Source organism: Canis lupus, chromosome 7, assembly GCF_011100685.1.
Source record: "Canis lupus familiaris isolate Mischka breed German Shepherd chromosome 7, alternate assembly UU_Cfam_GSD_1.0, whole genome shotgun sequence".
Classification (NCBI taxonomy): Eukaryota; Metazoa; Chordata; class Mammalia; order Carnivora; family Canidae; genus Canis; species Canis lupus.
In genome coordinates this window covers 312,803-339,150 of record NC_049228.1, presented here as the reverse complement: position 1 = coordinate 339,150, position 26,348 = coordinate 312,803, and the positions used below count along the sequence as shown (strand labels likewise).

The 26,348-nt window shown below is 38.0% G+C and overlaps 1 protein-coding gene and 2 long non-coding RNA genes across 4 annotated transcripts in view; 2 read left to right on the top strand and 1 right to left on the bottom strand.

Annotated features, from left to right (window-relative positions):
* The window catches only part of LOC111096577, a 55,522-nt gene that overhangs the window by 28,232 nt on the left and 942 nt on the right, over nucleotides 1–26,348 (top strand). The gene's annotated exons all lie outside the window — the stretch shown is intronic.
* Nucleotides 497–17,406, bottom strand: LOC100682872 (alpha-1,6-mannosyl-glycoprotein 4-beta-N-acetylglucosaminyltransferase-like). Of its 2 annotated transcripts, none has more exons than XM_038541839.1 (6): nucleotides 17,217–17,404; nucleotides 7,812–7,983; nucleotides 6,752–6,908; nucleotides 2,252–3,303; nucleotides 1,847–1,910; nucleotides 497–1,404 (listed from the first exon to the last, which is right to left on the bottom strand). In XM_038541839.1, the coding sequence occupies exons 2-6, from the start codon at nucleotides 7,914–7,916 to the stop codon at nucleotides 1,394–1,396; spliced, it is 1,389 nt and encodes a 462-aa protein (XP_038397767.1). In that variant the 5' UTR covers nucleotides 7,917–7,983; nucleotides 17,217–17,404; the 3' UTR covers nucleotides 497–1,393. The 2 variants fall into 2 exon arrangements, with proteins under 2 accessions (XP_038397767.1, XP_038397766.1); XM_038541838.1 differs by having other exon boundaries at nucleotides 500–793; nucleotides 17,217–17,406.
* Nucleotides 4,205–6,660, top strand: LOC111096575. The gene is made up of 2 exons (XR_005361774.1): nucleotides 4,205–4,716; nucleotides 6,225–6,660. It is a non-coding gene; the product is annotated as an uncharacterized LOC111096575 (long non-coding RNA).

Below are 26,348 nucleotides of genomic sequence, written 5' to 3'. Positions count from 1 at the left end.
ATCAATATCAACCTAGATCTTGTGTGTGATGGTTGTGAAAATGTCTGGATATTTCTCCTTCCCCAATTGTAGAATTATCCAAATAAATGGTGGCAGGTCCCCGTGGGGGGAAAAAAACTGGGGAAATCAGTACAGGATGTATTGTTACAGAGTCCTTCCCTCTAGGGACTCGGCCACACATTCTGACTATGTATGTAAGCCTAAAAATTGGTTTGAGTTTAAGAACTAAGCAAGAGATTGTGACTTTTCACTGGAGTGACTGCCCTCTACCTCCTGTTCCTCCATTTTTGCCTTTTCTTGCTTGTAGATATTAAGTAGCAGTCTTCTTATCTGCCTATTTTGTCAATAGTGATGACAGGTTCTATTAATCTCTTTCAACCTCTATTTCCACAACGTCCTGAGTAGCCAGTCCCAAATCCTCACCTTACTATCAGTTCCTCAGAATACTCTCAGTACCCTTTGTATTAGTTCACACCTGCCAAGAAGCTGACATGAAAATAGGATTAGTCATCCAAGAGTTTTATTATTGGGGGAGAAGGCACGAAGAGGCTTCAGATTGTAGTGAAGGTCTGAAAACTGTGGAAGGTGACAGAGAGGGAAGAAATTGCTACGAATGTCTGGGGCTGCAGCATTGTTCCAAGAAAGCTTCAAACAGACTGACGGAGAGTCCTTGAGCTAGTGTCACCTGTTAGAGGAGTCCCCCATCTTACCAGGATGGGCCTTGCTAGTACCCTTGCTGTAGTCACTCGCTGGCTGGGAGCATTCTGTGGGAAGTATGGCTTTGGCACCAACACTGTGGTGGACCCAGAGAATAGCAGTGGAGCATCAGTTAGTCATGATGCTTGTAGCAGGAGATTTCAACAATACCTTTTCATGGCTACCATATACACTTGCCCCATTTCCCTGCATTTGATGCTCCCAAAGCTTCTCCCTCTCGTCTTTGTTTGGCTTCCTCCACATCTCTCTCCTTCTTTCTTTCTTTTTTTTTAAAGATTTTATTTATTTATTCCTGAGAGACACACACAGAGAGAGGCAGAGACACAGGCAGAGGGAGAAGCAGGCTCCACGCAGGGAACCCAACGTGGAACTTGATCCCGGGTCTCCAGGATCATGCCCTGGGCCAAAGGCGGCACTAAACCGCTGAGCCACCCGGGCTGCCCTCTCTCCTTATTTCCATCCCATTAGCCTGTTTCCAAATTCTCCAGCTCTATTCATTTTTATTACAGCTCATTTGCACATACTGCCTGTTTTTTTATTTCATTTCTTTCCAAATATTCCTCTTAAAGTGGCCTTTTCTTTTTCCTTTATTCTCCCCTTCATGGATCATTTATGGTTCTCCAGCCAGCGAAAACCAAACACTGCACATTAGTTGAGTTCAGGGCCTGCTTAGAGCTCAGATTTTTCCTGGAACAGAGATATTATAGCAAAGCTGAACTGAAAAAATGTTAGTAAAATATCCAAAGTTTTTCCTATCAGAAACATCCCAGTTACCTTATAGTCCCAGGTTGTGGAGATAGGCACAACCAAAAATTAGAGAAAATTATTTTTTAGCGATTTTGATGCTATTTAAAAAGGAATACCCTGACATATTAGGTGACCATGTAGGAGATAACTCTGCCCAATACAAAGGTTTCCCAGTAAATACGTATCGAATGAATGACTGCCTTGTAATTGGATAATGAGCTCACGGAGAAAACAATCACGCTCCTCTCCTGACCAACCAATATTTTTTGGTCACATGGGAAGTTCAGCCTTTAGTGACTATTTCTTGACTGTTGGAAAGATGCTCTGTCTTCTCTTATGCACTGCTAGAGTCTTGGGATATGAGCCTCAGTCAGTTACTCACCTGTTCCTGTTGTCTCTAGAAGTCTGTGTTCTTGCCCCAGGGGAAGAATTTGGTATGGTAGATCCTTTTGGATAGAAAACCAGGGGAGGGTTAAGAATCCTGCCTCTTCCACTAGTCTCTCTGGGACCAAGAGGATGTTTATAATCTTCAGTCTGCCTTTCAACATGCTGTGTTTCTGTATTAAGTCTTGAAAGGACCCAAGAGTGAGATGTCCTTGACCAATTTCAAGACTTTAATTTTTTAAATTTTTTAATCTCTGTAAATTCTAACCACCAATCTGATCCCTCCCAGAACTCCCAATGGCTTCTTCACTATTATTACATTTCACTTAGTCCACAGGTTGATGTGCCTGACTATTATTCCAGAGGGTGGAGTGGCTATCACAAGCAGTCTCACACATTTTACCTTCTTTCCAGACTCAGTAGATAACACCTGCTTATTCAGGGTGCCATTTTCCAGTAGCCCCAGGAGAATATAGTCATCACAGTCATGGACTCTATTAGTAGCATCATAGCCCAGTTCTACTTGTCCCTCTTCCAGGTGATTCTTGCCTTTTAGGTGAGAGCCAGTCAGCACTTGAACTCGGGATACTCTGGCAGGTACATCCAAAACCACAGTCAGATGATTGCCAGCCTCAGCCGATTTGGCATAAAAGAAATTCTTATCTAAGCTATAGGCATTCACGAGAACAGAGATATTGGCAACTTTCAGGTTAGTGTAGATGGAAGCAGCAGGGTTGCTGGGAGAACTAGGGTCATTTTCCTCAAACTCTTTATCTTTGAGGCTCTTGAATTTTCCCTCAAAGGAGTAATTACCCATGGGCTGAAAAAGGGAAGGGAAGAACTGGATTGGTGTTTGTTGTATGAGAAGGTCATAAAAATTAGAGAGGAGGTAGTCACAGGGCATTTCTTGGCAGAAGAGGAGAAGGAATTGAACTAAACGGGGAAGGTCTCTAGTATGAAAGAGTTTTCCAATGAAGCCGAGCTGAGAGAAGTTCAGAGTCATCCAAAGTCTGTTTTCCCAGGCAGACACTATAGTAGCTATCTGGGTGACAAATCCTGGAGCACATTTCACATCATCTGCGATCATCAGGAAATAGTCAGAGTGGTTGGTAGCAAAGTTCATGAGGAAGGCATAATCCATTTTCTGCTTGGAGTAGAAGGCTACATGGGCTGGGATGTCATTAAAGTTTTTCTTTAAGTTGTTTAAGAGAAGATAGCTTGTAAGAGGTGTATTGATCACTACTAGCTGTCCTGCCTGGATATACAGTTTAAATAAGGTTGAGATGTTGGAGATCATTTGACCAAGCCACTTGGGGTCAGGATCTGCCAGGTGTACTACGACAATGAAGTGTTTCCGCTCAGATGAGGAGGAAGCAAAGAAGAGAGATTGCAGGGTGTCCAAGAGGGAGCTGCCATGGGGATGTTGAACTGAGGAAATCCCTATGGTCAGCAGTTCTAGGATTGGAGAGAAAAGAGAACCTTTAACAAGTTAGAGAAGTGAGGAAAACAATTGCTATGTGTGAGGTTATAATACTTTCTTAGGTCTTTCCATATGCTAACTTTACTTGTTCCTGTGATTGCTTTAAATTTTCTCTCCCTCAGGCCTGGCTATGGACTGTATTAGGAGTTAATATCTGGCCATAAGTTGTGAGTTAAAAAAAATATATCTCTGTATAACTATTGTAGGAGAAATAGATGCAGAAGATAAGCTAAAAACACTGCATCTATGTCTCTTCCCACTCAAAATCCCACTGAGAAACCAGGAAGATTGCCACGAGAGAATCATTAATATTTGGAGAATTCCTGGAAGATAGAATAGGAACAGGATTGGTGGAGAAATCTAAGTAGAATTTACAGCCCAGGGATCCCTGGGTGGCGCAGCGGTTTGGCGCCTGCCTTTGGCCCAGGGTGCGATCCTGGAGACCCGGGATCGAATCCCACTCGGGCTCCCGGTGCATGGAGACTGCTTCTCCCTCTGCCTACGTCTCTGCCTCTCTCTCTTTCTCTGTGTGACTATCATAAATAAATAAAAAATTTAAAAAAAGAATTTACAGCCCAAAAGACACAGAAAAAACAACTACACAGATGCATCTGTATCAAAAGCCTCAGAGAATTTCTAAGTTTGAGCCACCAAACACAGAAGTATGGGCTCTAGGATGGTCACTTGGATAATTACAGAACTGTTTCCAAAACCACTAGACCAGTGATCACCAAGGGGCTGATGGTAGCAACACTTGCCCCCAGGCTAACGTCCTAAGGATTTCTGTCTAAATAAAGTGGAAGGTCTGCCAGGCAAAAGCCCAGGATGTGAGTCCTGGGGCTGGAGAGAACATCAGAACTTCAGCCAAGAATTCTAGGCAACAAAGGGGGAAAAGAGATAGGGTGACACGGCTGACTGTGGCATTCACCTTCAGGTTCCCTCAAGTAGACGTTCAAAAATGTAGAGGGTGACAGAGCGTCTAAGCAGGTAAATGGGAGAAATCCCCCAGATGACTTAGGGTTATACTAGGAGAGATAACAGGACACTTCACCCAGAAGATCTGCTTCCCACGTTCTTTACTGCCCCCCCTCCGTTACCTAACGAGGCTTCTACAATCACAACATGCTTCGACAGAGAGGCAAGAAGGGTGGTTATTTGTAGAGAATTACACTGTTCATTCTAGATCCTTGGATATAGATCTGAAACAAGAATCATCAAACATTTGAATATATTTATGAAACAAGAATCACCAACGTAATGGAAGAAAAACAACAACTCAACTGGAAAAAGAAACTCCAAAAATATAATCGGGGAACAGTGAAATGAAGAACATTTCAAATATATTACATCAATCTTCAGAGGGATCGAAGAAAAAATCATACTCTTTGGTAAAAGAATAAGGCTTGTATGAAAAGAATTTTATAGAAAATACGGACATGGTGATTTGACCAAGCTCAGCTTAGATTTATCTGGCAATAATATTTCATGGTTTGGTGATATGTTCTTCCATCATAAGGGGCACAATGGCAAATGGTTTCTGTTTTTAGGATGTTAGCGGCCTTTGGTGCTCAGTGTCTAGATCCATCAATACTCTAGCGGTTGTAATATGGTGATACTCTAAGTCAAACATTCCTTCGCCATTCATCATCTGGGAATGTTTCTATGAAGTAAAAATTTCCCTAATCTCCTCTTTGGTTACCCAGTGGTAAAGTGAGAGAAGTATTTTATTATTTCCCTTTGTTTACTAGCTTTCAAAATAATGGATTGGTTTCCCAGCATTCTCCAATGATGACAAAATTGGCTAGTTGGCTTTTGGTTTTTTTGTTTTTATTTCTTTGATATTCAATCAACTCATGAATTGAATTGATTGAATCAATCATTCAATCAATCAACTCATGAATTTTGTTACAAATTTTATCCTTATCAATGTTCAAATTGTCCTATCTTAGGCAAGGAGCCTCTTGAAGTTGGATCATGAGCCCATTTAATACAATTTTAGTCATTTTTCTTTTTTTCAAAAGATTTATTTATTTATTTTAGAGTGGGAGAGGGGAGTGGGAGAGAATCTCAGGCAGACTCCCCGCTGAGCATGGAGTCTTCCCCGAGGGGCTGGATGCCAGGCTGGACACAGAGCAACATGTGGGGCTTGACCTCAATACTCATGGGATCATGACCCGAGCTGAAAGCAAGAGTGAGACACTTAACTGATGGCCACTTAGGCACCCCTCAACTTTAGTTATTTTTGAAAGATTCTTTGATATCTGGTATGACATTTCCTGCCTTGGGCCTGGAATCAGCCATCTTTTACAAGGTGAACTGGTTCTTTTAGCATAAAATGGTATTTATATAATGGGTACTCATTGCTAATGCGTCATTTCTGGGGCCTAGTGGACAGAGCTAAAAATATATTTTCTAAAGATAAAACACATCATGGGTTCAGACTGATATTTCAAATGCATTCAATTCAAAAATGCATTTAAACTGGGGCACCTGGGGGGCTCAGTAGGTTAAGCATCTGCCTTGGGCTCAGGTCATGATCCCAGCGTCCTGGGATCAAGTCCAGCATCAGGCTCCCACCCCCTGCTCAGTGGGGAGTCTGCTTTTCCCTCTCCCTCTACCCCACCTTCCTACTCATGCTCTCTCTCTCAAATAAATGAATAAAAATCTTCCAAAAAGTGCATTTAAACTTAAATTAAAAAGTAGTTCTTCCTTGCTGGGAGTTCTTTGTATTTTTAAGACCAACAAACTTAAGCCCTCTTGGGCTTAATCTTATTTTATTGACATAATAAATAGCTTAGCACTGTCCTTTGGATTCTTAAAGTGTTTAAGTCAGTTAATGCTTATTCTGTCCAACGGTTTATTTTTTTTTCTTATCAAATACCATTTGCGACTTAAGGGGATCAATGAGTGCCAGAGCTGGACCTCAGAAGGGCACACAATGCCAGAATGAAGCTTATTCAGCAAGAGAATCAGAGTCCTGGTTGAGCTGACAGATAAAAGCCATATATCCTCTAGCCTTAGACTTCATGACAGACGCTAGCACAGTTACCAGCAACAGGGGAAAAGTGACACGATTGCTGCGAAGTCAGTGAGGACCACGCACAGACCTCAGCTGGAGCTATCATTTTGAGAGAATAATTAGCATATGGATGGCAGTTAAGGCTGAGACTAGCCGAGGTCACCAAGACAGTGACCTTTAGACACTGGACAGAGAGGACAAAGCAGCAAAAGAGACCAAAGATCTACTAGTGAAGCTGGAGGAAAACCTGAAGAGTTTGGGGTTCTGTAAGCAACTGGGGAATGTTAAGAGAAGAGTGACCTGCCATATCAAATACTGTCATGGGTCCATTTCCTTTCTACTGGCTTCTGTCTCTACTGTCGTCTGACCCACCAGCACGTTCCATACCCCTTGTGCATACTCACTTTTTTTCATAGGAGGAGCTCCAATCAAGATATGGGAGTTTATATTTTTGAGCAGTTCTGAGTTTTTCTGCATATTTTTGAAGGTTTCCAAGGGGTTGGTTCTACCGGGGTGGATCTGCATCCGGGCTCTCTGCCAAGCTACCATCTCCCTTTCCTCCTGAGAAAAAAGCAAATTTTAGCTCTATGATCCAAGCCCTTTGGGGATAATAGTTGCATGGATTCCCTTTGTATAACACAGTGAAATATCTCCAGGAGACAGGGAAGGTTGCTCAGAGCTGAATTCAGTTTCTTCCTTATTTTCTAAACAAGTTCTACACGTGGGGTTCTTGTACAGGTTGTACAAGAGTCCTGGGGTGAAGGGAATTGGGATTTCTTTAGCTCTCCTGGGTTAAATGTAGGAAATTAGACAATGTCAGTCTATGTCATTCTTCACTCACAGTCATCCCTGTGATGACGGCCTGATATAGGGACCACGAGGGGCAGGACATATATTAAGTGTGAGAGACTCAGGAGACAAGGTAATTCCACCCCATTGTCCCAATCTGAGCTCTTTCCTGTTGGGCACTTCACCCTTCCACATTTGTTTGCCACTCTCCCTTTTCTGGGTTTTTGTGCAATTTTCTCAACTCTTTAGACTTTTTCTTGGCTTAGATAAATGACTTAGCTTTTCTGAAATTCAATATTCTATTGTAAAAAATGGGGGGGATATATAACTTTGAATCTGAAGGAAATTTTCTAAAATGAGAAACTTATTAAACAAAACCTTTTAAAATTTATATCTCATCAATTGGTCTTTAAAAAGGGCCAACTTTGCTGAAGTATTAACTAGGTGTTATTTTTTCCCAGCCCAAAATTCTTTCTTCTAGAGTGCCACATTCCCTATTGTCTCCATCAAAGAAAAATGATACGTTGAGTCCTCAAGCTTTATTATCTTTTTTCTTTGAATGTCTACAATGTTTGTGAGAATTTCACACAAATAGATACTTAGATAATATCTCTGTTTTTTTTTTTTAAGTCAAGGGATTTCAACTTTGTCCCACCTATCATTTCTGGTACTCACGAAAGATAGGAAACTTGTAGTATCAAAGGGATTTTCTCTGATGAAAAAGAGAATTGAGAACATCATTACTGTTGCAGTGATGAATATCCATAGGAAGTCTTTCATGGTGTTGGGGTTGGAAGCTCATAGAGTTGTTTCTCAATCTGTGATCCTTGGATGTATGTTCAGATGTCTGCAATTTATACATTATTGAAAAAAGTTTTCATTTGACAGTAAGATTTTTTTCATGAATCAAGGAAGTTAACACTACACAGTTTACTTGTATAAGTAGCACTCTTTAAAAAAAACACTTTAAAAAGAGTAGTTTTAGGTTCACAGCTAAATTCAGAGGACAGTACAGGGATTTTTGATATACCTCCCACCCCTACATATGCATAGCCTCCCCTATGATCAACATCACTCCCCAGAGTGGTGTATTTGTACAACTGATGAACCTACATTAACGCAGCTCTATCACTTAAAGCCTATAGTTTACATTATGGTTCAGTCTTGGGGTGTATTTTATGGGTTTGGACAAAGGTATAAATGACATGTACCCATTATTATGATATCTTACAGAGTGTTTTCCACTGCCCTAAAAATCCCCAGTCCTATGCATCCCTCCCTCTCTCCTAATCCCTGGAAACCACTGATGTTTTTAACTTTCTCTACAGTTTTGCCTTTTCCAGATGTCATATAGTTGGAATCATCTAGTGAGTAGCCGTTTCATATTGGCTTCTTTCACTTGGCAAGATGAATTTTCAAGACTTGATAGCTTACTTATTTTTAGCACTGAATAATATTCTATCATCTGGTTGTACCATGATTTATTTACCCATTCACCTACCAAAGGGCATCTGGGTTGCTTCCAAGTTTGTCCACTTATGAACAAAGCTGCCAGAAATATCCATGTACAGACTTTTGTGTGGACACGTTTCTCCTTTGGATAAATACCAAGGAGCTCAATTTCTTAATTTTTTTTCAATTTCTTAATTGTATGTTAAAAGTACATTTAGTTTTGCATAAAACCACCACACTGTCTTCCAAAGTTGCTGTACCATTCTGCATCCCCGTGATAATATCAGAGTTCCTGTTGATCCACGTCCTCACCGCATTTGGTTCTGGATGTTGGCCATTCTGAGAGGTTTGTAGTGGTATTTCTCATTGTTGTTTTAATTTTCATTTCCTTGATGGCATATGATGTGGAACATCTTTTCATATGCTTGTTTGCCATTTATGTATCTTCTTTGGTTAGGTGTCTACTAAGGTCTTTGGTTCATATTTTAATTGGGCTGCTTGTTTTCCTACTGTTTTTTTGAATTTTATTTTTTATTAAAAAATATATATATATTTATTTATGAGAGAGAAAGAGAGAGAGCACATGATGGGGTGGGAGGAGCATAGGCAGAGGGACAAGAGACTCCCTACTGAGTGTAGAGACCTACTCAGGACTCTATCCCACGACCCTAAGATCATGACCTTAGCTGAAATCAAGAGTTGGATGCTTAACCTACTGAGTCACACAGGCGCTCCTGTTTTCGTACTGAATTTTAAGAGTTCTTTGTATGTTTTGGATGACAGTCTTTTATCAGATGTATCTTTTGCAAATATTTTCTCCCAATCTATGGTTTGCCTTCTAGTTCTCTTGATATTGTGTATGAAGATGTATAAAATTTATAACAATTTTATGTTTATAAGATTTAAATTTTAATGAAGTCTAAGTTATCAATTATTTCATATGTCATGCCTTTGGTATTATATCCAAAATGTCATCACCATACCCAAGGTTGTCTAGGTATTCTCTCATGTTACCTTCCGTCCTTCAACTTTGTTCTTCTCCTTTAGTATTGTGTTGGCTATTCTGGGTCTTTTGCCTCTTCCTATAGACTTTTGAATCAGTTTGTCAATATCCATAAAATAACTTCCTGACTTTTTGCATTGGGGTTGCACTGAATCTACATATTAAGTTGGGAAGAACTGATATTTGACAACATTGAGTCTTCCTATACACGAACATGAAATCTTCACTTTTTTTTCTTTTTGATTTTGTTCAAAATTTTGTAGTTTTCCTCATATATATCTTTCACATATTTTGTTAGATTTATATCTAAGTATTTTATTTTGGGAAGGGAGCTAATGTAAATATTATGTTTTTAACTTTAAATTCCATTTGTTCATTACTGGTATATAGAAAGGTGATTGACTTTCATATGTTAACCTTGTGTCCTGCAACCTTGCTATAATTGCTTATTAGTTCCAGGAGGGGTTTTTTTGGTTAATTATTTTGGATTTGTTAAATAAGTGATCATGTCATTTGCAAACAAGGATAGTTGGTTGTCTTTCCTCTCAATTTGTATACTCTCCTTTCCTTTTCTTTATTGCATTTGTAAATACTTCCAGTACAGTGTTGAAAAGGAGGTGGATTTTGTCAAAAAGCTTTTTCTGCATCTGATAATCTTTTTCAATCTGTTGATGTGATGGATTACATTAGCTGATTTTAGATGTTAAACCAGCTTTGCATGCCTGGGATAAATCCTACCTGGTCATGGTATGTAACTCTTTTTTACATTGTTGGATTCAATTTGCCATATTTTCGTTGAGGATTTTTGTATCTAAGTTCATAAGAGTTATTTTGTTTTCGTGTATTTTCTGTGATTTTGGTTATTAGAGTAATATCAGTCTCATAAACTAAGTTGAGAAATGTTTCCTCTTCTATTTTCTGGAAGAGGTTGTGTAAAATTTGTTTTAATTACTTAAATGTTAGGTAGAATTCTCCAGCAAACCCACCTGGGCCTGGTGCTCTTGTTTTGTAAGGTTATTAATTATTAACTCAATTTAGTAGATATAGTCCTATTCAGATCATCTATTCCTTCTTGTGAGTTTTGGTGGATTGTGTCTTTCAAGGAATTAGCGTATTTCATCTAGGTTATCAAATTTGTGGGCATAGATAATTGTTAGTATTCTTTTTATTATCCTTTTGCTTCCCATGGAATCTGTAGTAATGTCCCCTCTTTCATTTCTGTTATTAGTAATTGGTGTTCTTTCTCTCTCTTTTTTTTCTTAGTTACCCTGGCTAGGGGCTTATTGATTTTATTGATCTTTTCAAAGAACTAGATTTTGTTTTTATTTTCTCTATTGATTTCCTGTTTTCCGTTTCATTGATTTCTGTTATGATTCTTATTATTTCTTTTCTCCTGCTTACTATGGATTTAATTTGCTCTTTTTCTAATTTCTCAAGATAGAAACTTAAGATTATTGGTTTTAGTCTTTCTTCTTTTCTAATATATGCACTCAATGCTATAAAATTTCCTTTAAGCACTGTTTTCACTGTATCCCACAAAATTTGATAAGTTATATTTTCATTTTCAGTTAGTTCAAAATATTTTAAGATTTCTTCTCTGACCCATGTGTTATTCAGAAGTGTTTTCTTGGCTTAAGCTCCATGTATTTTGGATTTTCCAGTCTTCTTTCTGTTATTGATTTCTAGTTTAATTCCACTGTGGCCCGAGAGCAGACATTGTGTAATTTCTGTTTTTAAAAATCTTTCCACTCTCTGGCCCCTCTGCCCTGAATTTTGCTATTTCAGTGCAGCATTCATAAAGTTTTCAGTTTTTAGGGAAGGCAACTCAGATGGTAGAACATAAACATGTTTCTTTTTATTTGAAAGATTTTTCTCAAAAAAAGTTTTTTCTTTTATGGTTTATGAATATGAATACTTAGAGCCAGTTGTTTTTTCATTCTTCCATTGCCTTATATTTGTCAGTCTTGTCTCCTCTATTAGCAGTAAGTTCTGTGAAGGAAGAAGCTATTTTTTCTTTGTGCTCCCCATGGCATTTAAACATAGTGCTGACAATACAATGGGTGCTTAATAAATTCTTACAACTTTTGATTTTATCCTTTTTTAAAAAAATGAGATACTTTTAAAATACATTCAAAACCTTCTTAAGACTCATGCCAGCATGGTCAGGGCTAAGTAATATACGTTGTGGGAAATGACTGAGCTTTTGATCTCTCCAGAAGTCTGTTGCTACGTATATAATTGTTAGTGATAATTGATGGAAATGGCTACTATTAAAACTAGGGCTTCTAAACAATTTTTAATCTATATATATGCCTGTTCATGTGTTGGTGTAAAATGGAATGTCAAAGAAACACTGAGAATAGAATAGTAATATATGAGATGGCAAGTGGAAAATAAAAACAGAAACTAAAGGCAATAAAAATATAAGGTAATTATGATTTCATTCTACTGGGTTCTTTTTATGTTCCTTTAAATTTGTTTTTTTTTTTTTCCTTTAAATTTGTTAAGATGTATCTTATGGCCCAGAGTATGGTCAATCTTGGTGAACACTCCATGTAAACTTGAGAAGAGTATGTGCTCAGCTATTGTTAGATGAAGTAGTCTGCAGAAGTCAATTATGGCTAGCTGATTGATAGTGTTGTTGAGATCAACCATATCCTTACTGATTTTCTGCCTGCTGGATCTGTCCATTTCTGAGAGTGGTGTTGAGGTTTCCAACTATGATAGTAGATTCATCTCTTTCTCCTTGCAGTTCTATCAGTCTTTGCTTCATTTACTTTGATGCTCTGTTTTTCGGTGCATACACATTAAGAACTGTTATGTCTTTGTGAGAAATTACTTCCATTATCATTATGTAATATACTGAAAAAACTCTGATAGTTTTCCTTGCTTTAAGTCTGCTTTGTCTGAAATTAATTTGGCTACTCCCTCTTCCTTCCCTTTCTCTCTCCCTTTCTTTCCTTCCTTCCTTTCTTTTTCTTTTCTCTCCCCCCCAAACCATTTTAACCACTTTTAAAAATTATTTATTATTTATTATTACCACTTTTAAGTGTACTCTTCAGTGATATTTAAATACATTCATATTGTTATACAACCATTGCCAGCATCCATCCCCATAGTTCTTTCCGTCTTGTAAAACTGAAACTCTATACTCATTAAACATCAACTTCCCATTCCCCCCTCTCCCCCCCCCAGCTCCCGGAAACCACCATTATACTTTCTGTCTTTATGGTTTTGACTGCTCTACGTACTTCACATAAATGGAATCATGCAGTATTTGTCTTTTTGTGACTGGCTTAGTTCACTTAGCATGATGTCCTCAGGGTTCATATGTTGTAGCATATTGCAGTTTTCTTCCAGTGTGTATGTGTGTGTGTGTGCATGAGTTTCCTTCCTTTTAAGGCTGAATAATATTCCATTGTGCACATACACCATATTTGCTTACCCATCCATCCATTGATAGATACTTGGGTTGCTTCCCTGTTTTAGCTACTGTGAATTATGCTATGATCATGGGTGTACAAATATCTTTTTAAGATTCTGCTTTCAACTTGGGGGGTAGGTATATACCCGTAAGTGGAATTTCTGGATCATATGGTAATTCTATTTTTAATTTTTAAAAAAGATTTTATTTTATTTATGAGAGACAGAGCGAGAGAGAGAGAGAAGCAGGCTCCGCGCAGTGAGCCCAATGCAGAACTCGATCCCGGGACTCCAGGATCATGCCCTGGGTTGAAGGCAGGCGCCAAACTGCTGAGCTACCCAGGGATCCCACTATTTTTAATTTTTTGAGGAACTGTCATACTATTTTCCATGGTGGCTGTGCCATTTTACATTCCCACCAATGGTACACAAGGGCTTCAATTGTTCCATATCCACACCAACACTCGCTGTTTTTTTTTTTTTTTTTTTTTTTAACAGATTTATTTTATTTGAGAGAGAGAGAAAGAGAGAAAGCACAAGTAGGGGCAGGGGGAGAGGGGACAATCTTCAAGGAGGCTCCTTGCTGAATGCAGAGCCTGGTGTAGGGCTTGATCTCACAACCCATGAGACCATGACCTGCGCTGTAACCAAGAGTCAGATGTTTAACCAACTGAGCCACCCAGGTGCCCTCTGTTTCTTTTTTTTTTCTTCTTTTCTTAGATAGTGGCCATCCTAGTGGGTATCAGATGATATCTCATTGTAGTTTTGATTTACTTTCCTCTAATGATGTCAAGTGTCTTTTCATGCGCTTATTGGCCATTTATATATCTTCTTTGGAGAAAAGTGTACTCAAGTCCTTTGTCTATTTCTTAATCAGGTTGTTTTGTGTTTTAGAGCTACTCTATATATTCTGGTTGTTAATGTTTTTTTTTTTGATACTGTCTTTATGGTGCACAAAATTTAAAATTTTCATGGAGTCCAATTTGTCTATTTTCTCTTTTGTTACTTGTGACTTTGGTGTCATATCCAGAAAATTATTGCTGAATCCAATGCTGTAAAGCTTTTTGCTTGTGTTTTCTTTTAACGGTTTCATTATTTTAGATCTTACATTCAGGTTCTTGATACATTTGGAGCTAATTTTTGTATATAGGGTAAAGTAAGTGTCCAACTTCATTCTTTTTCATGTGGACAACCGTTTTCCCTGGCACCATTGATTGAAAAGACTGTTCTTTTCCCTATTAAATGGTCTTAGAACTCTTTTCAAAAATAATTTGTTCATATATCCATAGGCTTATTTTGGGGCACTGTATTTGTCTTTATGCCAATACCACACTGTTATGATTTCTGTAGCTTTGTAATAAGTTTTGAAATCAGTGTGATTCTTACATTTTTTCTTTTTCAAGATTATTTTGGCTATCTGGAGTCCCACAGTATTCCATATGAATTTTAGGATGGATTTTTCTTTTTCTTCAAAAAATGTCATTGGGATTTTGATAGGGATTGTACTGAATCTATAGATTTCTTTGGGCAGTACTGACATTCAACAACGTTTTGTTTTCTAATCCATGAACATGGGATGTATTTACATTTATTTATGTCTTTCTACATTTCTTTCAGCAATGCTTTGTGGTCTCATTGTATAAGTCTTTTACTTGTTAATTCCTAAGTATTTTATTCTTTTTATGTTATTGTAAATGGAATTGTTTTTTATAACTTCCTTTTCAGGTTGCTCATTGTTCATGTGTAAAAAATACAACAATTCTTGTATTAACTTTGTATCCTCCTTCTTCACTGAATTCAATTATTCGTTCCAACAGATTTTTGTGTGTGTGAGGAATCTTTAGGGTTTTCTACCTATAAGATCATATCATTTGCAAATGGAAAGTTTTACTTCTTCCTTTCCAAGTTTGATATCTTTTATTTGGGTATCTTTTACTTCTTTGCCTTGCCTTTCTTTCTTTCTTGCTCTTGCTAGAACTTCTAATATTATGTTGAATAGAAGTGTGAAAACATGTTTCAGTGTTTGACCATTGAGTAGGAGTTTTTTATCATGAAAATGTGTTGAATTTTGTCAAATGCTTTTTCTCCAGTGAGATGATCACATGGGGTTTTTCTTTCATTCTGTTGATGTGGCATATTAGATTGATCAAATTTTGTATGCCGAATCATCCTTGCATTCCAGGAATATATCCTACTTGGTCATGGTGCATCTACCTTCTAATATTGAATTTGGTTTGCTACTATTTTGCTGAACATTATTGCACCAATATTCATAAAGGATATTGGGCCATAGTTTTCTTTTCTTATGGTGTCCTTGTCTGACTTTGGTATCAGGGTAATATTGGTCCCATAGAATGATATATGAAGTATTTCTTTATCTTCAATATTTGGGAAAAGTTTGAGAAGGATTGGTACTAGTTCTTTAAATGTTTGATAGAATTCATCAGTGAAGCCATCAGGTCCAGTGTTTTTTGGCTACTGTGGGAGATTTTTGATTACTGATTCAATCTCTTTACTAGGTATAGATCTATTCAAATTTTCTATTTCTTCATGGTTTAGTCTTGGTAGGTTTTGTGTTTCTAGGAATTGGACATTTCATATAGATTATCCAATTAATTGGCATACAATTTTTCATAGTATTCTTATAATTCTTTTTATTTCTGTAGAATTGGTAGTAATGTCTCCACTTTCATTTCTGATTTTAGTAATTTTACTGTTCTCTTTTTTTTAGTCCATCTAACTAAAGTTTTTTTTCAGTTTTGTTGATCTTGTGTAGTTGTTTTATTCATTACTCAGTTATTGAATTCTTCAACTATTATTTTTTTTAATTTTTTTTAAGATTTTATTTATTTATCATGAGAGATAGAGAGAGAGAGGCAGAGATACAGGCAGAGGGAGAAGCAGGCTCCATGCAGGGATCCCGACGGGGAACTCGATCCCAAGTCTCCAGGATCACGCCCTGGGCTGCAGGCGGCGCTAAACCGCTGAGCCACCGGGGCTGCCCTCTTCAACTATTATTGTGTAACTATTTCTCCCTTCAATTGAACCGTGAATTTTTGCTGATTATATTTTGATAAACTGTTATTAGGTATGTAAATGTTCATAATTGTTATATCTTCTTGCTGTATTGAACATTTATTAATGAACACTTTTAATGTCCTTCTTTGTCCCTTGTAAAAATTTTTGATTTAATATCTATTTAATGTGCATTTTGTCTTTAGTTCAGCCACACCTTCTCTTTTGCTTAGTATATGCATGGAGGTTTTTTTTTTCTCTTTTTTTAAAGATTTACTTATTTATTCATGATATATAGAGAGAGGCAGAGACACAGGCAGAGGGAGAAGCAGGCTCCACACAGGGAGCCTGACGCGGAACTCAATCCCGGGACTCCAGGATCGCACCCTGGGCCAAAGACAGGCGCTAAACCGCTGAACCACCCAGGGATCCCCAAGCATGTAACTCTTGATCTTGGGGTTATAAGTTGGTGTAGAGATACTTAAAAATAAAATTTTTGAAAAAGACAAAAAAAAATAGAGTTTCTCACATGTAGCAGAGAGTTGGATCAGATTTTAAAAAAGATATTTATTTATTTATGAGAGAAAAAGAGAGAAAAGCATCCTCTGCTGGGGATGGAGCAGAGGGAGAGGAACAAACAGATTCAGGCTGAAAGTGGAGCTTGACGGGGGTCCAATCCCACAACCCTGAGATCATGACCTGAGCCAAAATCAAGAGTTAGACACCCAACCAACTGAGCCACCCAGGTGCCAGGATCAGATTTTTAATTCAGTTCTGCCAATATCTGTCTTGATTGGAGATCAATTTACATTTAAAGTAATTACTCCTAAGGACTTATGTCATTTCATTGTTTTCTAATTGCCTTATGGTGTTTTTGTCCCTTATTTCCTACATTACCATCTACTTTTGTGTTTAGTTGATCTTTTCATAGTGAAATGTTTTCATTATCATCTCATTTCCTTCTGTGTGTATTTTATAGCTATATTCTTTGTGGCTTCCATGGGAGTTACATTTAGCATCCTAAACTTATGACTCTTTAATTTGAATTTATACTGGCTTAACTTCAATAATATAGAAACTGCTCCTTTACAGCTCTACTAAATATATGTATTTTTATATACATATATGTAAATAATTATATATTCATATATATAAAAGTTTCAACCACAACACATGAAAGTCCTCACCTTTACTGGAGTTGTAGTTCTGAGACTTCTTTTGGGGGGTGCAGAGGAATTCAGCTTCAGAACTCTTGAGAATTAAAGACTTTCTCCAAAGTCAAGAAAATATAATGTTTGGGGAGCTGAGATGGGCCCAGAATATGCATGCTTTGAGGAAAGACAAAGTTGGTCACTGCTTTCAGGTGACACTCCCCCTAACAACCATTGTTCTCCCTGAATGGGGCCTGTTTACCCCTTCAACCTCACACCAAACACCAGTATCTTGGTGAGGGTCCCTAGGGAAATGGTCAGGAAGTTCTGATATCAGCTTCCTGAGATTCTGACCTAAATTCAGGTCTATGGACTGTCACAACTTCTACTCAATAAAGGAAAAAAGTAAGAAAAGGCTTTTGGCTTGAAAAGAGAGATAAAACTGTAATGTGATTGTATATAAAGAAAATCACAAAGAATCTACAAACCATTAGAGTTCTTATGTGCAATTAGCAAGGTCATGGAGTACGAGGTCAGTATACAAATACCAATTGTATTTTTCTATTTACTAAACACAAATAATTAGAAAATAAAGATTCCAAATGATAGTATTTATAATAGCATCAGAAAATGCCAATTCTAGGAGCAAATCTAACAAAAGCTTTTTATTTATTTATTTTAAAAGTTTGTGTTTTTTTGTAATCTCTACATTCAACATGAGGCTTGAACCCATAATCCCATGATCAAGAGTTGCATGCTCTTCCAACTGAGCCAGCCAGATGCCTCTAAAAAGAGCATTCTTTTTTTTTTTATTTTTAATATAAGCTCTATGCCTAATGTGGCACTTGAACTCAAGACCCTCAGATCAAGAGTCATATGCTCTAATGACTGAGCTAGCCAGGTACTCTGTAACAAAAGCCCTTTAAATTGAAGAGTACAGGGGCTCTTGATCTTGGGGTTGTCAGTTCAAATCCTATGTTGGGTATAGAGATTACTTAAATAAATAAAACTTAAAAAAGGCAATGGAAGATTATAAAACATTGTAAAAAATTAAAAGAGAAATAAATAGAGGAATATAATATATTCATGGATTAGAAAATTAAATACTATAAAGATTTAAATTCTGTATAATAGATCTATAGATTCTTGCAATAATAAAAATTCCAGGCAATTTTAAAAAAAGATTTCGTGTATTTATTTGAGAGAGAGAGAGCATGCAGGAGAGGGCAAGAGCATGAGTTGGGGAGGGGCAGAGGGAGAAGCAGCCTCCTCACTCAGCAGGGAGCCAACACAGGACTCTATCCCAGGATCCTGGGATCATGACCTGAGCTGACTGAGCCACCCAGGCATCCCTCAATGCAGTTTTTTTGGGGTGGAAATTGACAATCTGACTCTAAAAGTGATAGGAATGTGCAGTGTCAAGAATAGCCAATCCTGAAGAGTAAAGTTAAATAACTTCACTACTAGTCATGAAGATTTGTTATAAGGCTAAAGTAGTTAAGTCAGTGTGGTACCAGCATAAAGATAAGTAGATCAATAGAACACAGTAGAAAGTCCAGCAATAGATATATGCATATATAGTCACCTGATTTACGACAGAGATGATACTATAGTACATTGGGGGAAAATATGATCTTTTTGAGCAAATGCTGCTGGATACCCATTTGGAAAAGAATGATAATCTCTAACTCATACTACATACCAAATATCAATTCCTTATGTCTGTTACTATGCATATAGGAGAATGGTTATTCAGTAGGTATTTTAGTGATGTATTTATAGCTAGTAAAATAAGTCTCATTATTCTTTTAGAATTTTGAAATTGGGGGGAAAATTTCCGGAAACACAAAACTTGCCAAGACTGAATTAGGCCCAACAGAAGAGCCTGTCAAAAGAAAGAGAAAATATGAATAGAGTATAACTAGTAAGATTGAATCAGTAATAAAAAATCTCCTGACAAAGAGTAGCCCTGTATCTGATGCCTTCACTGGTGAATTCTAACAAATATTTAAAGAAGGTCTGACATCAATCCTTCTCAAACTCTTTCAAAAGATTGAAGAGAAGGGAGCCCTTGCTGACTCATTCTATTAAGCCAGAATTACCCAGTCAACTTGACTGGGCTAAGGGATGCCCAGATGGCTGGTAAAACATTATATATGAGTGTTATCTGTGAAGATGTTTCTGGAGAGATTTGCATTTGATCGAGTGAGTGAAGAGCTCCACCCTCACCTATGTGAGACGTTTTTGGTGTGCAGTTTTAGAAATGTTAACACATGCATAGATTCATGTAACAACCACCATAATCAACATACAGAACAGTCCTATCACCCCACTAAAATTCTTTTGTGGTGTCCCCTCATCATAACTTCCCCTCCTTCTAACCCCTGGCAACCTCTTGCTGTTTGTTCTCCATCACTGTATTTTTTTTTTTTTTTGAGAATTCCACAGAAAAGGAATCATATACTATCTTAACTTCTCAAGACTGCTTCTTTCATTCAGTGTAATGCCTTTGAGATTCACCCACGTTTTTGCACGTGGAACAAGTTATTCCTTTTTTATCACTAATATTCTAGTTTATGGGTTATCACAGTTTGTTTATCCACTCAGCTGTTTAAAATCATCTAGATTGTTTCCAGCTTTTGGCAATTATGAATAGAGCTGCTAGAAGCATTTGTGTACATTTGTGTGTGAACATATATTTTAGTATCTTCTGGGTAAATACCCTGGAGTATGAATTCTGAATAATATAGTAAGTGTATATTTAAGTTTATAAGAAACTGGTAGATTAGGTTTATAAGCAACTGCTAAATTGAGGCTAAATTGTACTGTTTTGCATCCCTACTAGGAATGTATGGAAGTTCCAGCTGTCCTGCATCCTTGTCAGCACTTGGTATTGTCAGTATTCTAAGTTGTGTAATTGTATCTCATTATGATTTAACTTTAAATTTCTCTAATGGCATCTTTTGAACACATTTTCACGTGCTTACTTGCCATCTGTATATCCTTTTTGTTGAAGTGTCTAACCCATTTAAAAATTTAAGTTGTTTGTATTATTTCTGTTATGCCTTCATAATTCTTTAAAGGACTTCATTCAAGTCCTTTATCAGATATGATTTGCAAATATTTCTCCCCAATCTATATATAGCTGTCTTTTCATTGTTTTAACAGTGCCTTTTGCAGAGCAAAATTTCTCATTTTGAAAACCAAATTGGAGACCAATGAATCAATCTTTGTTTTGTGGATTGTGGTTTTGGTGTCATATTTAAGAACTCTTAGCCTACCCTCAGGTCTCAAAGGCTTCCTCCCATGTTTTCTTCCAAGTAATTTATAGTTTACATCCTATATTTATATATGATACTTTTTGAGTTAATTTTTATATAAAATATGGTTTAGATCAAGGCTTATTTTTTGCATACTGATGTTGTTTTACCTTCTTTGTTAACAAGATTTTTTCCATTGAAATTGCTTTTGCACGTGTCAAAAACCTATTGGCCACACTTGTGTGAGACTATTTAGGGACATTCTCTTCAGCTTCATTGATTGTTGTGTCTATCTATTCCTTTGCCAATGTCACGCTACCTTGATTACTGTAACTCTGTACTAAGTCTTATCATTGGGGGTAATGATTAATTTTATATATCAAATTGGCCAGGCTGTGGTACCCAGACATTTAGTTAGAAACACTAATGTTTGAAAGAAAGAAAGGGAAATTACCTCAGAGGAGTTTGCAGACTCAAAGTGCAAAGCATATGATCAAAGATAGTCAACAAACCCAATGAATAGAAGCACTCCGGAGAAAAGGTAAACGATTGCGCAGTGGATCAAAAGAGGGGTTTATTATTTTTTTTAAGATTTTATTTATTTATTCATGAGAGACACACACACAGAGAGAGAGAGAGAGAGAGAGAGAGAGAGAGAGGGGTTGAGACACAGGAAGAGGGCGAAGCAGGCTCCATGCAGGAAGCCCGATATGGGTCTCCATCCAGGGACTCCAGGATCATGCCCTGGGCTGAAGGCAGTCGCTAAACCGCAGGCAGAGCCACCCAGGAATCCCCTCAAAAGAGGGCTTTTTGAGTATATTTAAGATCCTTTCTTTTTTTAAATTTAGGATTATTTATTGATTTATTCATAGAGACAGAGGGGGTGGGGCAGATGCAGGCAGAGGGAGAAGCAGGCATCATACGGAGAGCCTGACGTGGGACTTGATCCAGAGTCTCCAGGATCACGCCCTGGGCTACAGGCTGCGCTAAACCGCTACACCACCGGGGCTGCCCTATATTTAAGATCCTTAAAGAGATAAATAAAAGAATGCTATCCTGAAAGCTAGAATAAAAGGTTATAAAACAAAAGAGGCAGATATTAATTAGGATTGAGTAGCTATGAAAGAGAACTAATTATAAATTAAAACTAAAAATAATATTCACCAAAATATACAAAAATAAGCAACAGACAGGGTTATTTTTTAGTGGGGTTACTTCTGATGGCTTCTTGTATTCTACCTTCTGAGATAAGGCCCATGGTTCTGGCCTTGGGCACAAATATACTGAAGCAGGACCAGAAATCATTTCATTTTTCTTTTTTATAGATTTTATTTGAGCGAGTGAGAGGGCACAAGCAGGGGCAGAGGCTGAGGGAGGGGGAGAGGCAGGGTCCTTGTTGAGCAGGGAGCCCAATGTGGGGCTTGATCCTAGGACGCTGGGATCATGACCCAAGCTGAAGGAAGATGCCCAATTGACTAAACCACCCCCAGAGATATTTTAGGACTCTACCTGGTGTTGGAGCTATTTTGTGGGGGCTAAGCTAGGTCAAATTAGATCAAGATTGGAGCAAAGAAGTGAGACAGTGCTTGCTACAGCCAAATACCAGATAAATCCTTTCCTTCTTGTCCATTGGTCTTTGGGTTCTGTAAGCAAAGAACAGGTGCTGAACTGATGTTCTTATCCAATATTCTCTGGAGATTATTAGATAGCCTCGATTATCCAGAGGCTTGCTACTCCAGGAGCTCTGATAACTCATCTGGCTTCATATAGACATCTTGGGAGGACAGAATGTTGTTCAAGACCTCTCCCTTTGGACTTTCAACTATAAATTTCTCAAGGTTATCTCAGAGGTGTTGTGGCCAAGAGCAGGGAATCATGAAAGGTTAAAGGAGCATATGAGGGATGCCCGGGTGATTCAGTGGTTGAGCTACCTCTGGCTCAGGGCATGACCCTGGGATCCTGGGGTCAAGTCCTGCATCGGGCTCCCTGCATGGAGCCTGCTTCTCCCTCTGCCTCTCATGAATAAATACATAAAATCTTTAAAAATGGGCATGTAAGTCAAGATGTCATCTGAACAGATGACGACTATTTTATAAGATTATGAGAAATCCATTCATTAGTCCTAGGAAGAATACAAGGTCATCTGCCAGAAGAGCCCAACATATGCTTTGGCTGATGCCAAAGGATGAAAATTCATTAAAATCTAACATCTATGGAGATGGCCCAGAATGCTGGTGATGTTTGTCTGCCATCCTGTTGAGTGATCCTGTTGAGGCTGTAGCAATCTTAAAACTGAGGTGTTTTTCCTGTTCACACAATGTGCTGCCCTCCTTCCCCCAGGGGGAACCAGTGGCTTGCTGAATCTGCACTGCAAGTTGGTACAGATAGGTTAGGGAGCAAAGCAATCAGGATTCTTCAGTTACAAACAGAGAAAAACAACTCAAAGTTGCTTAAGATCTCAGACATGTCTCATGAAAACAAGGAAAGGAATGCACCTGGATCTCACAAGTAATTGTAATAAGAACACAGAAAACCTACTTTGAGTCAGAAATCTAAGAAATACCATCTTCATCTCCTGTGCTGTTTCTGGGGGAGTTTGCTTCATTCTTTGCCAGATAAGTGGATAGATACAAACCTAATCCACTTGACGGGAAAGCAGTCCCTTAGAACCAGGTGTATCCCGTCAGTCATATGTAAGATGTCTGGATCAGCTTCATTTACTTCAAGTTAAGAATCATCTCCTGGTAGGTGATTGATTTATCTCAGCTTTGATAACACGACAGGATGGGAAGGTTGTTTTTGACTTGCAGAGTATGAAACTGATGTGTGAGGTAAAGTGAAGGCTTAAGTATTTTAGGTAATAATGTGGTTGTCGGTTTGAGTTAGTCTGAGGATCGGGGGGAAATGTGGCCAGCGTTTCAACATTTTCCCACATTTCAACCTTCTCCCAACAGTTGGAGCTGTCAGCTCTTCCCATGTGGCCAAGACTTGGTCCTCAAAGCCCTTTCACGTAGCCTCGTTTATCTTAGCATTCACTGAGAGATAGAGCTTGCCATTTTAAGCTTTGTGTGGTTTTAATCTCTATTTCCCATCTACTTATGCCGAGCCTGATCTAAACCTGTGGTTCTCAATAGCTTTGACTTTGTTCTAGTGCAAGCTTTCCTGGACAGGGGCCTAGAAGAACAGTCATTTACTTTATCACTGGAAGGAAGAAACAATTAGTTGGCTTAATAAGTAACCAACCCTCCCTTCCTCCTTCCTTTGTCCTCAATCTGTGGATGACACTCTTAGTCATTTATGGTGGGTGGGGCCACCAAATACCAGTCTGGTTGTTTGGCTCCGCTTATCCTGCCAAGTACAAGACAAAAAAAAATATGACCTATTAAGATACTTTTGTATGTGAGGAACAGTGTTCCATCTATATCAGATGTGGAAAGAAAGAATTCCTGAGTGGGAGTCTAGTAGTAATACCTTCTGGTATGGTGACAGTGGTTAGGCAGCAGCTATAGGTTGAGGTGGCTTTAGGAATTTTTAAATGTAATTCTCAGAGCTCTGAGCTAATTATAAGTTGCAGGTATCGTGTTTACAGGTAGCAATGCAGTTCCATTTTATACTGTGGCCGCCACTTGTAAGTTAGTAACCTGATTCCTAAACTTTGTAGGGCTAATAATTTACAGAAGCAAGGCAGTGCACCTACTTGGAGTGATACTCACCCTAAACAGAGCATATGAAGAGAATACAGGTTAAGGAAGAACAAATAGCTTCTTCACTGTGAGGAGATTGCTACAGCCTCAACAGGATCACTCAACAGGATGGCAGACAAACATCACCAGCATTCTGGGCCATCTCCATAGACGTTAGATTTTAATGAATTTTCATCCTTTGGCATCAGCCAAAGCATATGTTGGGCTCTTCTGGCAGATGACCAGATAGCAAGAGAACTAAGGATGTGAAATGCCAGGGCGTGGAGGGTTTCAAGAAGGATGGGATCTCCATAGAAATACAAGAAGGAGAACTCAGAAAATACAATTAGGAGATCACTGGTGACCCTGGAGAGTAACTCCTCAGTGAACAAATGAGCTTTGAAGCCAGAGTTCAAAGACACCAGAAATGACTAGGTGCTAAAGCAACAAAGGCCCTGGGTAAAGCTGTATTTATTAGTCATAAATGATAGAGGAGGGATCAATGTTTGGCATAATTTTTTTTTGGCATTTAAAAAAAAATTTTATTTACTTATTTGAGAGCAAGAGCCAGAGAGATCAGAGACAGAGGGAGAAGCAGCCCCCCGCTGAGCTGGGAGCCCAGAGTGGGGCTCCATCCCAGGACCCTGGAATCATGACCCGAGCCGAAGGCAGATGCTTAACTGACTGAACCACCCAGGCACCTCAGGTTTTTTTTTTTTTTTTTTTTTTTTAAGATTTTAAGTAATCTCCGCACCCAACACAAGGCTCGAACTCACAATGCAGAAATCAAGAGTCGTATGCTCCACTGGCTGAGACACTTGAGACATAGATGTTTTCAATACAGAACAGACTTGTGCATAACTGGAAACTAGAGAAAAGAGCTTATAGATAAAATAGTTATATTCATTTTTATAATTCTGATATGTTTAGTTTAGCAGTCAATTTTCAGGTTTCATTAGTCCCTAAAATCATGATCCTGAATGAAGCTATATTGCCCCCATGTGGTATAGGCTGTCCAGCAGCTTCATTCTAAACTAGGGGTTAAAAAAAAAACAATAAACTAGGGGTTGGCAAACTTCTTGTAAATGGTAAATATTTTAGATTTGAGTGAAAGTAGCCACAGATAATAAATAAACAAATAGGTGTGATGATGTAGTTAAAACTTTATTTTCAAATATAGATAGGGAACAGATTTGTCCTATAACCACTGGTTTGCTCACTTCTGATCTAAACCTCAACATGAGCTGAACATTAAATTCATCTGGGAATCTTTTTATTTATTTTTTATTTTTTATTTTTTGGGAATCTTTTTAAAAAAATGTGAATGCCCAGGTCCTACCTCAGCTTACTGAATAAGAACCTTTGGGTGAGGGGTTAGGTCACTGGTACTTTTTGAAATCCCACCAGGGAGTCTAGTGTGCAACCAAGGTGGAGAATTACAGATTCAAACCAATAAGCTTCTAGTTTAAGTGTAGCAAATAATGACAACTAATGTTCATTAAGTGGTTATTATTATATTTCAGATTTCCATATATTATCTTCTTTAATCTTCACAACTCTATTAATTGAGTACCATTATTATTATGCCCATTTTATAGATAAGAAAACTGAATTTTGGTGAGATTAGGTAATTTGTTCAAGGTTGAGGGTACAGAACATGCCACCCCCAAATATACCACTTTGGTATAAAGATTATTTTAAGTTAAGGGCATCTGAGATTCAAGAGATGCAGAAAAGAAAAGCTTTTTAGAGCTTCCTGTATCTGCCTAAAAGCAACACCTCTGGGAAATAAGACTACCATAAATTCTTCTCGAGGGCAGATCTACTCCCGGAAGGAGGCATGAGAATGAAATAGAATGAAAATGGGAATGAAAAAGAATGAGAATAAAACCTACCTCAAATCCCTTATTTAGGAAAGTTTTATGGCCCTAAAGGAGATGAAAAGACCACTTGTACCAACACAGAAAATGATCATCACAGACTTTATTTCCTGTTTGTTCTCCTGAAAATCTACTTATCCTTCCAAAAAGTCATTTGTTTTCCTCTGAGTGCCTTTCTCCTCCTTTCACCTACTAAGATGCTATACATAAACCAAAGGACTTAACAGTCTCGGAGCCCTTGCTTCTTAGTGTTGAAATTTTGAAAGGGGGCAATTAGCAGTTTTGGTATTAGCACTTCTTTCATTCCAATGCATTAAATTGGTAGCATAGGAGCATCTCGGGGGC

Coding starts and splice junctions, on each gene's coding strand:
- LOC100682872 (XM_038541838.1), bottom strand. CDS start 7,916: ATGAAAGACTTCCTATGGATATTCATCACTGCAACAGTAATGATGTTC. Junction 3,304..6,751: donor AGCTCCTCCTATGAAAAAAA/GTGAGTATGCAC, acceptor CTCCAATCCTAG/AACTGCTGACCATAGGGATT. Junction 794..1,846: donor TCTAGAGACAACAGGAACAG/GTGAGTAACTGA, acceptor GGTCCACCACAG/TGTTGGTGCCAAAGCCATAC.